At 47.2% G+C, this 13,031-nt stretch overlaps 4 protein-coding genes across 5 annotated transcripts in view; 3 read left to right on the top strand and 1 right to left on the bottom strand.

The window, feature by feature from the left end:
• CTNNAL1 (catenin alpha like 1) overlaps positions 1 to 4,718 on the top strand; it is a 46,173-nt gene extending 41,455 nt beyond the window's left edge. The window contains exons 15-19 of the mRNA XM_075560282.1: positions 1,945 to 1,993; positions 2,718 to 2,774; positions 2,896 to 3,009; positions 3,463 to 3,546; positions 3,683 to 4,718. Coding sequence (XP_075416397.1) covers positions 1,945 to 1,993; positions 2,718 to 2,774; positions 2,896 to 3,009; positions 3,463 to 3,546; positions 3,683 to 3,739 — 361 coding nt within the window. The 3' untranslated portion in view covers positions 3,740 to 4,718. The remainder of the gene's footprint in view (positions 1 to 1,944; positions 1,994 to 2,717; positions 2,775 to 2,895; positions 3,010 to 3,462; positions 3,547 to 3,682) is intronic.
• Positions 4,719 to 6,693: 1,975 nt separating this feature from the next.
• On the bottom strand, positions 6,694 to 12,244 carry ABITRAM (actin binding transcription modulator). The gene is made up of 6 exons (XM_075560283.1): positions 11,784 to 12,244; positions 10,950 to 11,001; positions 10,031 to 10,160; positions 7,843 to 7,919; positions 7,692 to 7,761; positions 6,694 to 7,592 (listed from the first exon to the last, which is right to left on the bottom strand). Exons 1-6 carry the CDS (start codon positions 11,860 to 11,862, stop codon positions 7,455 to 7,457), a joined length of 546 nt encoding a protein of 181 aa, XP_075416398.1. The 5' UTR covers positions 11,863 to 12,244; the 3' UTR covers positions 6,694 to 7,454.
• Positions 9,230 to 9,753, top strand: LOC142459088 (large ribosomal subunit protein eL29-like). The gene has a single exon (XM_075560284.1). It carries the CDS (start codon positions 9,256 to 9,258, stop codon positions 9,736 to 9,738), a length of 483 nt encoding a protein of 160 aa, XP_075416399.1. The 5' UTR covers positions 9,230 to 9,255; the 3' UTR covers positions 9,739 to 9,753.
• The window catches only part of ELP1 (elongator acetyltransferase complex subunit 1), a 58,184-nt gene continuing 57,125 nt past the window's right edge, over positions 11,973 to 13,031 (top strand). Inside the window, exon 1 of one of the 2 annotated variants that reach the window (XM_075560280.1) lies at positions 11,973 to 12,564. The gene's annotated coding sequence lies outside the window, so the exon portion shown is untranslated. The remainder of the gene's footprint in view (positions 12,565 to 13,031) is intronic. The other variant, XM_075560281.1, reaches the window with a different exon arrangement.

Below are 13,031 nucleotides of genomic sequence, written 5' to 3'. Positions count from 1 at the left end.
GTGATTTGACCTGGATTAAAGTAGTTACGGTTTCTACAAATGGTATAGACTGTGGGACTCAGTAATCAGCACTGGTTTTTCAGGGCATTTCTGGACAGATTGAAAAAGAAGCAAAAGAAAGGCATGTGGGATTGGTCACATTTGTAATTGATAAAGCAGATATTAGAGAATGTAATTTATAGCTACAGACTTATACCTAGACCTGGAAAGTTTTATAATCTCACTCTATAAAATAAGAGGTATCTCCCCCAGGCAACTATAACTCCAAGAGAAAAGGAGAAAGGAAAGGGCTGCCATTCCAATTTATTCCTTCAAAGTGTTCAAAGCAGGAGTGTGGCGGAGGAGGAAGGGAGGGGCAGAGAGAAGCAAGGGTGTTTGGTAGTGGGGATTCGTTCATGTGGAAGGAAGGGGAGGAGCGGGGAGGAGGGAGAAGTGCATGTTGACTAAGAGGTTCCCTTCCTTCATGATGCTTTTGTCTACTCTTTCGAGATGGATCATTCTGGAGGGAGACTGTTGGAGTCTCACAGCTCTTCATAGGTTTATTCCTCCTAGATTCCACATCTTCTGATTCGTGCCTACTTTACTGCTTCCGTTTTCCTCCTTTGTGATGGCTCTGTGTGTGTGTGTGTGTGTGTGATGTCTCTTAATGCTTGGGTCACTAACAAAATCTCTTCCTAAATGTCTGTAGAGCTCCATGTGTCTTCAAGCCAAACCTGCAGCTAAGACAGTGGAAGTGCATGCAGTTCTTAGTTAGCCTTACTGTCCGTCGGCAGTTCTTAGTTAGCCTTACTGTCCATCGTGCGAGCAAGGGCAGTGACTGTGCGGAAAAGTTTGTTTCAAGTAAGGGTTGCTCCAGTCGATTCAGAACACAAAATGAAACGCACTGCCATTGAGTTGATTCTTACTCATAGTGATCCCATAAGACAAGGTCGAACTGTCCTTGTGAGTTTCTGAGGCTGTACCTCAGCCTACCACTATGTATCCAGGGCTTCTTATTGATGCAAAGTGAGGGCAAAATGATATTGCTTTAAAGAACTAGTCTATAAATTGGATGTTCATAACTGGGGACTTACTGTAGCTTTATTTGCTCTTGTAGATTTCTTAATTCTTGGTCATTTTCAATGTGCTATCTGCTCATCTTCAGATGAAAGTATTAGCATAAGTATTATGATTATTTTATTCAGAATTGAAGCCTAAATGATATGTCCTATCAAAGTTAGGCAGCTGAGTTAGTTGAGATTGTGTTATTGTGTGTGCCCTTGGTTTGATTCTGACTCACAGCGGCAAAGTACAACCGCCTGTAGGGTTGCCCAGGCCGTACATCTTGAGAGGAGCGGATTCATCTTCCTCCTGGTGAGCATCGGGCACGGTCTAAGTCCCCAGCCTATTCCTTAGCAGCTCTGTGTTTCTCCACTGTGCACTAGGCCTCCTTGTGAAAATAGAATTAGAGATGGGTGTTGCCTGACTTGATCCTCTTTCTTCTGCACATCAAAGGCCTTATGAGTAAGGCACATTATACAATATCATGTATTTATGAAGTACATTTAGGGCCTGGGGGCTTCACAAACGTAGTGGGAAAATGGAAATTAAAGATAATGGAATTTTCCCATGAACTTTTGAAGCCCTCACATAAAAGAAAATGTTAAAGAGGACAAGTAAAAAAAGTATAACTCAGGAGTTTTTAAGTTTATGTATATTATAAAATTAACATGTCTATGCCAGCTTAAAAAAGTATCCAAAGAAGTAATGTTATATATTAAAATTCCTTAAAAAATAAAATCTATTTATTATTGGTGTATTCAATATGATTGATTAGTCTGATCCACATTGTTACCCCAAATTGTGGATCTTTCAGAACAGAAACTGCTCTAAAATTTTAATACTATAAACTAATATCCAGGCAATAACTTTTTCTTATGTTTTTAATTATTAATTTTATTTCAGAGGAGAGGGGCCACTGAGAACTTCCCAGGATTTAACTCTTCAACTAGAGGTAAGGTGTAAAAGGCGTGCATCTAGTGATAGGATACTTTCATCTGGCGGGGAAGACTTTGGAATCATTGATGGTCAGTTTATCAGGCTCCAAGGTACCAGGCATTAGGACTTCAACATAGCTTTTTGAGTAACATAATTCAATCTATAATACCTGCTATCTCTTATACCAAACTCACACCATTTAAAAACAATCTTTTAAACTATCCTGTGGTCTGCTCAGCCCTATTTTTCGGTTTCTCCTCACCATACTGTTCTCCTTGCCAGGAAGTTCTAACCCGACTGTTAGGTAGGAACCAGGCTCAGTTGGTACTCTGACCTGGCTAGTTCAGAAATATGTTTAGGTGACAAGCTTTCCTGGCTCATTTGGAAGCATTCTCCCCCTTTTGACTTCAAGCTCTGAGACTCAGCAGCCCTTTCTCAGGGGGACTGTTGTGAACCCCTGGGCTGAGCGTGTCTGACTTGGGGGAGCCCCCGCAGTCTGTAACCTGCCGTAGGAGCTGGAGGCATCCCGGCCAGAGGAGCCGCTCCTGCGGGCCATTCTGCGTCAGGTCCAGGAATCTTCCGAGAACAGTTACATTCTTGCCTTTTCCTAGATATTACCAAAAGTTGAGGATTTCAACAGCAGGTTGTTTTATGCTGTGGTGCTACTGTTAAAATTCTCTTACAGAAATTATTAATGAGTATACTCCTTACTGAATTGTGATGCTTGTCCTTCCCACCAGGCCTTCGCTACAGAGGGGTTACGGTTTGCAGCAAGTGTACAAGCTTTCTCAAAACAGGTAATGCATTTCTGTCTGCCTGGTGTTTATGGTGGTGTCATGTTTCCATATTACTAAGTTATGAAGGTTTTTAAGCTCTAAAAAGTGGCATTTTGTTGTAAGTTTCTAAATTACATTTCAGCTGAAAGATGATGACAAGCTTATGCTTCTCCTGGAAATAAACAAGCTAATTCCTGTGTGCCACCAACTGCAAACAATAACGAAGACACCGTTGCCGAATAAAGTGTTTCTAAAGGTAAAAGAGAGGGTGGGTTCTTCAGGTAGATTCTCTAGAAATCCCCACACATCTGTTTTGATCAGACTGGCTTCCAGCCACCGCCCTCTCCCAGAATAAGGTACTAATAGTGTCCATAGCAGGACACTTTCCATTTCGCATGCCTGCCTGGACTCCAAACATCACGCACTGTGCGGCTGCTATAATGGACCTCAGGGAGCAACCCGTGAGCTTCTTGCACATACATGTAACCTGGGAGCGCTGGGCTGCACACCCCTACCTCCCGAATAACAAGGTTTCAATTCCGCACAGGCAGGGCTTCCATACCCTGCTTTTGGGCATTTGGACTGTGCCAGCCGTGTGACCTCATGTATATATCACAGTGGGGAGGTGGTACTATCTTAGAGCTAACTCGTTGATGCCTTGGTGGCAGTGTCCCGTTTAGACCCTGATTTGTACACTCTGACGCGACAGGTGGACAAGTGCATCACAAAGGCGAGGTCCGTGATGAGCAGCTTGATCCAGCTCCTCTCCCTCTGCTGTAAACTGCTGAAGAAGGTGAGATGCGCTCTTCTATTTCAAACCCACTTTTAAAATCTGAAGTAGTTACAAGAACAATGCGCAATAATGGCCCTAATTTAGCATAATCTTTTTGAGAGAAGCAAACATAGATTTTGACTCTTTCCAACTTCAGGTGGAAACCAGATGGCCCTCGGTTACAGATAAAGACACTGTGGATGGTAAACCTTGAGAAGCTTTTGGGATCCGATTTCTGGAACTTCTTCCAGCCAACCTGACATTTTTAGAAAGAAAATGAGCCTTTGTAAGAATTTCCACAACTTTATTAAGGAAACGATATTTTCTTGTCATAATACCGATTGTGAAGCTTTTGGGTAGTTGCTGTTACTGTGTTTGCAGTGTGACTTTAAAGGGAGACACTGCCTCCAAGAACGCGCTGTAGAAGCCACACCAAATATCACCGCCCTGTCACCCAAAGATGCTTTTTGAACATGTTCACCTTCGGCATGAGCCGATCTTAGCAGTCTCCTTTCTTCCCATCATCATCTAGAACAGAGATTAGCAAACTTTTGAGACTGAAGGGCCAAACCCGCCCCTCATAACAATTTAGAAGTTATTCAAGAGCCATAAGTATATTTTCACAAACAAATGAAATAACTATTTTCTGAATAATATCATTGAAATGTTTTCCATTTCACTTCAGAACCACATGGACGTGCTCAGAAGAGCCGCACGTGGCTCTCGAGCTGCCGTGTGCTGGCAGCTGCCCTGCAGCACAGGTTTTCAGCTGGTGTGCAGGTCTGGTCGATTGTGGGCTGTCCTTACTCCCTCTGTGCGCCGAGGGTGAAGAGGGCTCCCCTGTTGCACCTTCTGTCCCAGGTGATCCCTGCTGGTGGTCCCCGTGGCCACAGCAAGGCCCCCGGGAACCACGGACTGCGCCGGATGTGCCCTTTTCTTCCCAGCTGGTCCCCGGCTCCCGGCGCAGACTCCTAGAGGAGCTTCCCAGAGGTGCCTATCTTTAGCTCGCAGTTCCAGCACAGCTGGCGGGCCCGCCCGGAATACTAGCTGGAATCAAGACTATGTTACTGGCTTAAGAAATACCTTCTGAGTTTTCCCTCTAGTAGTGATTGATGGAGTGGAAGATGTAAAAGACAGAGAACTATGGAACTAAGACGCTGTTTAAAATAAACTCCGAGTAATCATTCATCTTATTTAAGTGGTTTTATTTTGGAATGTTCACTGTAAACACGCTCCTTTAGATGTTTCCATAGTAGAAATATATAGCTGTTCTTGTTATTATGGGGGGATGCTTTGAAAGATCTGGTTCAGTTTCTTTGTCATATAATACAATGAATTTGTTTTGGACTTCAGTTACTTCATGTTTCTATGAGAGCAAGTAAGAACGGATTGCTACAAAATCATAGCCTCCTTTATTAAACAAAAATTTAACAAAATGTGAAGCTGTTGTTTCTTGGCATATCCTCCATCTGGGCCTATACACATCTGAAGGTAGTGTTTGCATCTCTCACTCTTCCCTAAGGAGCTCCAATGGTGCTGTCGGGTGAGTGCTAGAGGACTAACTGCAAGGTTGGCAGTTCAAACCCATCAACTGGTGGGAAAAAATTAAGGTTGTCTGTAAATCTGTGAAGATTTATAGCCTTGGAAATCCTGTGGAGGCTCACTCTGAGTTAGAATGGGCTTGTTGGCAGGAAGTTTGGGGTTGTGTTTTTGTTTTTAGTAGCCTTTCCCTGAAGAATTCTGCACTTCTTGAATTGTGAGCACCAAAAGAAGTAGGGGGATGGGAAGGCTTTTTTAGGATTCTCAGGACAGTCCAGGACAGCCTTTGCTATCTGCAAGTAAGGAACAAGCGCACTGCCTGAAGGGAAACACACAAAAACCCCTTGGTGCAATGTTCCTGGCTCTTGTGTATGTGACAGCTGGACAAGGAATGAGAAAAACGGCAGAAGGGGTGCCTTTGAATTACGGTGCTGGTGAAGAATACTGACAGTACCGTAGCCTGCCAACAGAACAGATTTCTTCTGGAAGAAACACAGCCAGAATGCTCCTTCGAGGAAAGGATGGTGGCGAGACTTTACCTCATGTACTTTGGACAGGTTATCAGACCAGTCCCGGCAGAGGACACCAGGCTTGGTAGTGAGTGGAAAAGGAGGAAGATCCTAAATGTGTTGGAACTGGTGTGTTTGTGGTTCAGAGGTCACTGGGCTGGAGCCAACTTGACAGCACCTGGCAAGGACAAGACCCGAGTGGTGTAGAAGAGTGGCTCATGGGGTCCCCTGCTGGCCTCGTGGTCAGCAGCCCAGTGCATAACCAGGACCGCACCAGGGCTTGACGAAAGTAAACTGTTTCATTTCCATTTGAATTCTGTTCTAGTGGACTCACCTTAAAGATAGACCAGTAAGTACAAGGGGCCTTTGAAAGACAGTGAAATCTTTCATGAATCCCCTCATTTTTAAACCTTCAGATCTGTCAAAGGGCTCAGGGATAAGGCATCTAAAGGTGTGTATTTTGAGTTGGTCAAATCTAACTTGCTCATTCTCCTACACATTCAGCCTCGGCAATGACCTTTATGTTTAAGCAGTCAAAACTATCGAGAATATTATTCTCTTAAGTAAAAGTTATTTTAGAAATGGGGAAGTATGAGGTGGCTTTATATGTAAAATAGAAATACAATTCATTTAGCAGCTTCAGAATCTTTGTCCTAAAACAATCCCTCTTCAATACTCATTGTGATACCAAAGGGGAACGAGCCAGTTGTTAGCTTAGCGTCATCAGTATCATGGAACGTGGGGGTGCTGTTGAGAAAGCATTTGCCCGCTAAGCACACAGCTGGCCCTCAAACCCACCAGTGGCTCTGCAGGAGAGGCTGGCCGAGCCGCCCAGAAACCCCGCATGGGGCTGCTCTGAGTTGACGGCTCGTACCATCACTGTAGGTGCTTCTAGAATCAATTCCCTGTATCATGTCTCGTGGACATATTTGGGGAAAATGACACTGGCACACACAAGCATGTTTTTTCTTCTTAATTGAACATTTGTATTTTGGTCTTATTGACAAAATACTTCTTATGTATTTGAAGAGGGTTTTCTTAAGGAAAATGTTAACATGGTGGGGTAGGAGTAACTTAGAATTTCGATAACCTATGAACCAAAAAGAATGAACACCGTGACTTCTGTATTAAATAATTCTTTTATTTAAAAACATGTACTTGTGTTTTTTAGCCCTTAATGAAAACCATTTTTTCTGAAATTCACTAAGTATCTAATCTCAAGCCACAATTGGTTTTTAATCTTGTGACATCTGCCCTTCAGTGACGTGTCCTCAGGAAGGCTTTGTTTGGTGCCCTAAGTATAGCACAGACTGAAGGACGACCAGTTTGTACTGCAGCCAACAACCCCAGGAAGTCAGCGTTGGGGCCCCCACGTGTCAGAGGAACACCATCGCAGCAGCAGGAGGAGAGAAGGGGCACGCTCCACCCAGTGGGGTGAGCAGGCAAAAGGCAGTGTCCCTGGTGACTTGGAATAGACTTTTTGGTGGTGCCAGACTGAAGCAGATTGAGTATCAAAGGCCAGCAGGTTTTTTATGTTTTAGAATCTCAAAATGGTGGAGAAGAGGCAAAAATAGAACGATGCTAAAACACTCAAATATGTCAACATGCAGTATTCTGCGCACTAGGAGGATGGGTAAAAGGAATCTGCCACGTGAAACTCGTGTTTGAACTTTCCCCTCAGTGCATTTGGAGAAAAATAAAACCCAGAGGTCTTGGTGGCTTGTCAATTATGAGAACAAAGACATGAAAGAGGAAAAGAAAACTGGCTGGGGTGAGTCTGAGCTGTAGAAAACAAAGGTGGAGGGGACAGCTGGCAAATGGTGGCTCAGGCTTGCCCTGCAGCAGGCTGGCAGTGAAGCCGCATGGGTCCATGTGCCGTCCTCACGACGGAGCTGTGGAGGCACGGATGCGCTTCCCCACCACTTCTTCATATTGTTCTTGTGTCAGGAGCCCTTCTGTAATGCTCTTGCTTTCTTCAAATTTGGGTAGGACGACTGCAATGTAGCCCTCAGTGGACGGCTGGGAAGGAAACCGCATTGCACACTCCCTTCTGATCAGAAGTCCTCTAGACGGTACAGAGGGGCCACACCCACCCGATCCCCCGTCCTGCCGCCCTACCTTCTCTTGAAGAATGGATGGCGTACGGAGAATGTTTTCATTCACTTCCATCAACCGTCCTCGAACACAGCTGTTTAAAACGGACACACATGTCTTAGAAAGATGAAAGGACCTCCCTCTTTCCCTTAAATTGTAGTTGGAAATAACTCACCTAGAGACAGTGTATTCTTCTCCATCTGCGCAGTAAATCTTACACAGCGGTGCGAGTTCTGTTAGAAACTGTGCCCCCTGTGTAATCAGAGGGGAATTGAATTGAGGCGCATGCTTAGTTTCCTGTAAGAGGCCGTCATCAGAGTTGTAACAGGTTCTATCTCTGGAAAGGGTCTTTTCAATAAAAATGATCTAAGTCCAGGAAGAGTCAACATTGATATCGTGAGTGATCTAAGTCCATGACGAGTCAACATTGGTATCTTGAGTGCTGCTGTCGGGAATGGAGAGACGGGACACGGTGCCCGCCCTCACAGAGCCAGTCGAGTGGGTCAATGTGCAGTTGGTAGCTTCACACACTGCACAAAAACACGCTTTACCAGCCACCGACAAAATGTAACATAAGGCCACGTATAAAGATTCCAAAAGCCACCAATCATACATAACTCCACATGCCCAAGTATGGCGGCAATGTGGGCCAATGCTAAAGACTCTTGCCTTACATGTGAATCCGCAGCTAAAGGAATGCTACCAACGTCACTCGAAGTTTCTGAATGTTTTTCTGATGTAAAACGCACTTTGAGGAAAATGAAAGTTTTCAGTAGTAAAATAAGAATCCTGTATCCACCGTCCTACAAGCCAGAAGTAAGTACTCAAGAGTATGTGCGTTTACATGGTAGCACACGGACACCGTTCCCTGCGCTCTGTTCAGGGAAGCACTGGGGGCAGGTCCTGACAATATTCAGCGGAATTCAGGGCACCAGAGTCTGAGGCAGATCTGTCCCAACATCTCTTGTCCTGGCTTTCCATGGCATTTTTGCTACAGCCAGCAGGGGCATGTCAGGCGAGACGCCGCGCGCCATAACCGGGGAGCCTGAGTGCTTTTTCATTTACCACACAAAATGATATTTGACAGCCTCTGGCTCGAACCAAATTGTCTTTGCTTCCCAGCCGACTTCATTTCAAACACGATAGTCTGTGCCCACCCCCAACCTTGGGGAGGAGGTGTTGGGGGTTCCTCTTGGGGCTGGTCCACAACTGGTCAGTTCAAAGCAGCAGCAGAACCATGACTTTATTAAAAAATCATTTTATTGGGGGCTCATACAACTCTTATCACAATCCATACATACATCCATTGTGTCGAGCACATTTGCACACTTGTTGCCATCATCATTCTCAAAACATTTTCTTTTTACTTGATACTGGCTTACTAATCATACAAGATTTTAAAACTAGAAGGGACAAAATATTTCTTTGTATTAGTACTAGTATTGTCCTTTCAAATACTTACCTTTCCTCCTCAGGGTAAAAATAGAGATGATGTTAACGGATTTTTTTGGTCTTAAGAATTTCTTTAAAAGAATATCTTTAGCTTCCGGTCCCTGGCGTTCCGGGAGCTGCAGGCGTCGGTGCAGACATGGCCAGATCCAAGAACCACACCACGCACAACCAATCCCGGAAATGGCACAGAAACGGCATCAAAAAACCCCGGTCACAACGATACGAATCTCTTAAGGGGGTGGACCCCAAGTTCCTGAGGAACATGCGCTTCGCCAAGAAGCACAACAAGAAGGGCCTGAAGAAAATGCAGGCCAACAACGCCAAGGCTGCGGCTGCTCGCGCTGAGGCCATCAAGGATCTTGTGAAGCCCACAGAGGTCAAGGCCAAGATCCCAATGGGCGTCAACCGCAAGCTCAGCCGACTGGCCTACAATGCCCACCCCAAGCTTGGCAAGCGGGCTCGGGCACGTATTGCCAAGGGTCTGAGGCTCTGCCGGCCCAAGGCCAAGGCACAAAGCAAGGCTGATGCTCCAGCCAAGGCCACGACTCTAGCAAAAGCTCCCAAAGGCGCCCCTGCCCCAGCTCAAGCTCCCAAAGGCCCCCAGGCTCCCACAAAGTAGAGTTCTCTGTGAGGGCGAGAGGGACTGGTGTGAGCCCTGGGCTGCTGCCTGCATGGCGCTGGTGTCTTCTTGTGCTGTTTGTTGTACAAATAAACCCACGTGGTGCTGTTTTCGGTAAAAAAAAAAAGAATATCTTTAGGGTTGAGTACACTGAGAGCGAGTGCCTTACACTGCCAGAGAAGAAAGCTAAGGATACACTATGAGATTTGCAGGCTGGATCTGTCATTACTGAGAATGTAGAAGATTTAAGTAGATGACCGCAGAATTTAAGAAAATAATCACAGGAACATACCCGCTTAAACTTCCCAGAGACCTTATTCTGAAGTCTGCTGCAGTTGGTGCTGATCTGATAGGAAATGCTTTCGATTGTTTTTCCACTTTGAAGAACTGGATGAGATCCTGCCAATGTGATGACACAGATTCTACAAGGAGCAACAAATGGATCCTATGTTACTGCTTGGTATCACGCTTCCTCCCATAACCCAGCGTGCCTATTTGCACAAGGATATCTGTTGTTCCACAAGGATTTCTTGTTCCTCAAACTATTATTTCCCCCATTCTCCTTCTGCTACTCTTGGGGGACGACTAGAGAATAAGGAATGCATTAACAAAAAGAGGGCAGCACCCGAGTGAATGCCCTTCCCAAGCTACCAAAACCTTTGTGGTGCCACTGATGTAAGGCAGACCCCAGGCACGTCAGTAAGCGCAGGATACAGCATATGCCTCTACCCCAGCCCATTGAGGGACCTGGCAATTCAGTGGTTAGGCTGGCTATTTCAAGTAGCAGCCGACTGAGGGTATGGCTCCCCATGTGGACATTTGGGTAATCAGGCTCATTAAGATTCACTAGGTGGTGGAAGATTAATTTTTACCAACCAAACTCCCATAACATCATTTCCACACAGTGGAACATATTACTTTATTAGACATTTGTTCAATCCAAAAGGACCCCTCAAGACATAGTGGGTTACGCCTTGAACTGCTAGGCACATGGTGAACCAACCACTACACTCTGCTTCTGCAAAGATGTGTAGCCTTGAAAACCCACAGAGGCGATTCAACCCGGACCTGTAAGACCGCTATGAATCACAATGGACTCCGTGGCACTGAGTCTGTTTGGTTTGGCTTTGTTCAATCCAAGACTCTCAGGCTATACCACCAGGAGAAAAAATGAAATAGAATCAGTGCATTTAAAACCTCAATCTGCTCACCGGTTAGAATGCTGCAATATACAGTGGTCCTCACAGGGTTTCCCTTTGACATCTAGAAGAAAAAGTAAATGAGTCTGGTGGTTATTGAATCAATATTTACTGCTTATTCTAAGGCTGTGAGTGTGTGTGTTCACGCGCGTACGGGCACCCGTGCATCATTTTCAATGGCAACGTGAAAATTTTTTAGAGGTTCTGCAAATGCATGCAGCCAATATGGTTTCTTTGATTCATAGAGCTACAGTAATTACAGGATTGGAGACACATTTCCCTAAAAAAGATGCACTTAAAGGCTTCCTATAAACCACCTACAGGATCTAACCCAGATTCATTCTTACACAGTGAAGGTGATTAATTTCATGAGCCAGCATTCTGTATCCCCCAATTCAATGATCATGCTACCAGGAGAGCATGGGTCCCTGGTGACCTCACCGCCGCGGCCACCACCGTCACACAAATGGTGCAAGTTACCTGTCTACCTTAGTACAATGTGACCACTTATACACTGTAATGTATCTCCAATGTCTACGTGGCATTAAGGGCAGGGCAAAAATACAACGACGCCTCCCAAACTGCCAGCCACTAAAGCACCGAGTTCCTGCCCTTACCTAGCTCGCAGACATCATCTTAGACTACTCCTCTTCCCGCAAGCAACCTTGAAATATGCCCCGCATAGGCCAGGCCCTAAACGTCCCTGGCAGCATCTGGGCGCGAAAGGGAGCGATCCATCCAGTCCCTTTGACCAGGAGGAAGCGCCGGGCGAGCGCCTGCAGGGTCCCCCAGCCTCAGGCCGACGCGGCCGCGGCGGTGCGCAGGCCCGAGCGGCTTCTCGCTTACCAGCCTTGTACCAACGAGTGAAGTACCGATCGACAAGCGACGGGATGGACGGCGCCGCGGCCGCAGACTCCGTAGCCATGGCGACCCGCAGCGTGGCTACCCCGCCCTCCCGGGATCAAGCGCTTCCTCCCTGCAGACCCCGCGCGGACGCCTTTCCGGCGCGCCGCTGACGTCACGCGCACGCGCGCTGCGTCCCAGGCGCGCCGGCTCCGCCTCCCGCTGCGAGCCACGAGATTCTGAAGTTGCAGGCCTGAAACCTGACTGACTGCCTGGGGGTGACTCCGACTTTCAGTGGCCCTGTAGGACGGAGGAGAGCTGCCCCACAGGTGTCCAGTGACTCTTTATGGAAGCCGGCTGCTTCCGCTTTCTCTGGTGGGCGGCGAGTGGGCTCGACCGGCTCACCTCTCGACCAACAGCCCAACGCTTAGCCCCGCGCAGAGCGGGGACTAAATACTAGGGCGGGTGGCCAGGGAGACTTCCCGCACTAGGGCAGGCGGAGAACGGAGAGCCGCCTCCTGGCCACACCCCTTCCAGCCACGCCCCCGCCGTCCTCCAAGTCCAGCGTGTGTCCGTCCTGCTCCCTGGCTCGCGCGTCACTGTCGCGCCCGTCATCCCTCCTCAGCCCTCCACCTTGGGGTCAGGGGCCTGGTGGCTCCAAGTCCCAGTGTGCACCCCGAGGGGTCGGCAGCTGCGCAGTGAGCCAGGTGCGTGCGCAGGCCGGCGGACTCCGGGAGGCCTGCCACGCGTTCCCAGGGAGGCTCGTTCCTCAGAGCGCGGGCAGGTGAGAGTCCCCGACACCCACCTAGGTTAGCGGGCAAGGGGTCCCGGGCTCTGATCAGGGGTGCTCTGATGAAAGTGACCCCGAGCACCAATTTCTGTTTGCTGAGGGTCTGGGAGTGGAATGTGGCATTCATATGGGGTGCACTACTTTTCTGAAGCCTGCAGGCTTCTCCGGTGACCATGGGATGGGGGGTGGGTGGGGGTGGCATGGGCCAGGAACTTGCGTTCTTCCAACTACAAGGGTACAGCCTCTAGATTCCTTGCAGAAGATGGATGTACCCCTGAAAGCCAATCGAATGAATTGGTCCATAGTAGTAGGCAGTGGTTACAGAGGTTTGGGTACTGCGCTGTGTGTCTCTTCTGGGTATGGGACCTTTTCAGGGAATTGATTTCCCCTGTGCCGTTCAATCCGATCTCCGGTTACTCTCAGCACCCTCTTGAACCTTCAGCCCCTTACAGGTGACAAGT

Source organism: Tenrec ecaudatus, chromosome 10 (assembly GCF_050624435.1).
Source record: "Tenrec ecaudatus isolate mTenEca1 chromosome 10, mTenEca1.hap1, whole genome shotgun sequence".
In the NCBI taxonomy this organism is placed as follows: domain Eukaryota; kingdom Metazoa; phylum Chordata; class Mammalia; order Afrosoricida; family Tenrecidae; genus Tenrec; species Tenrec ecaudatus.
The sequence above is the reverse complement of the archived record's forward strand: the minus strand, read 5'-3'. Positions and strand labels throughout refer to the sequence as shown.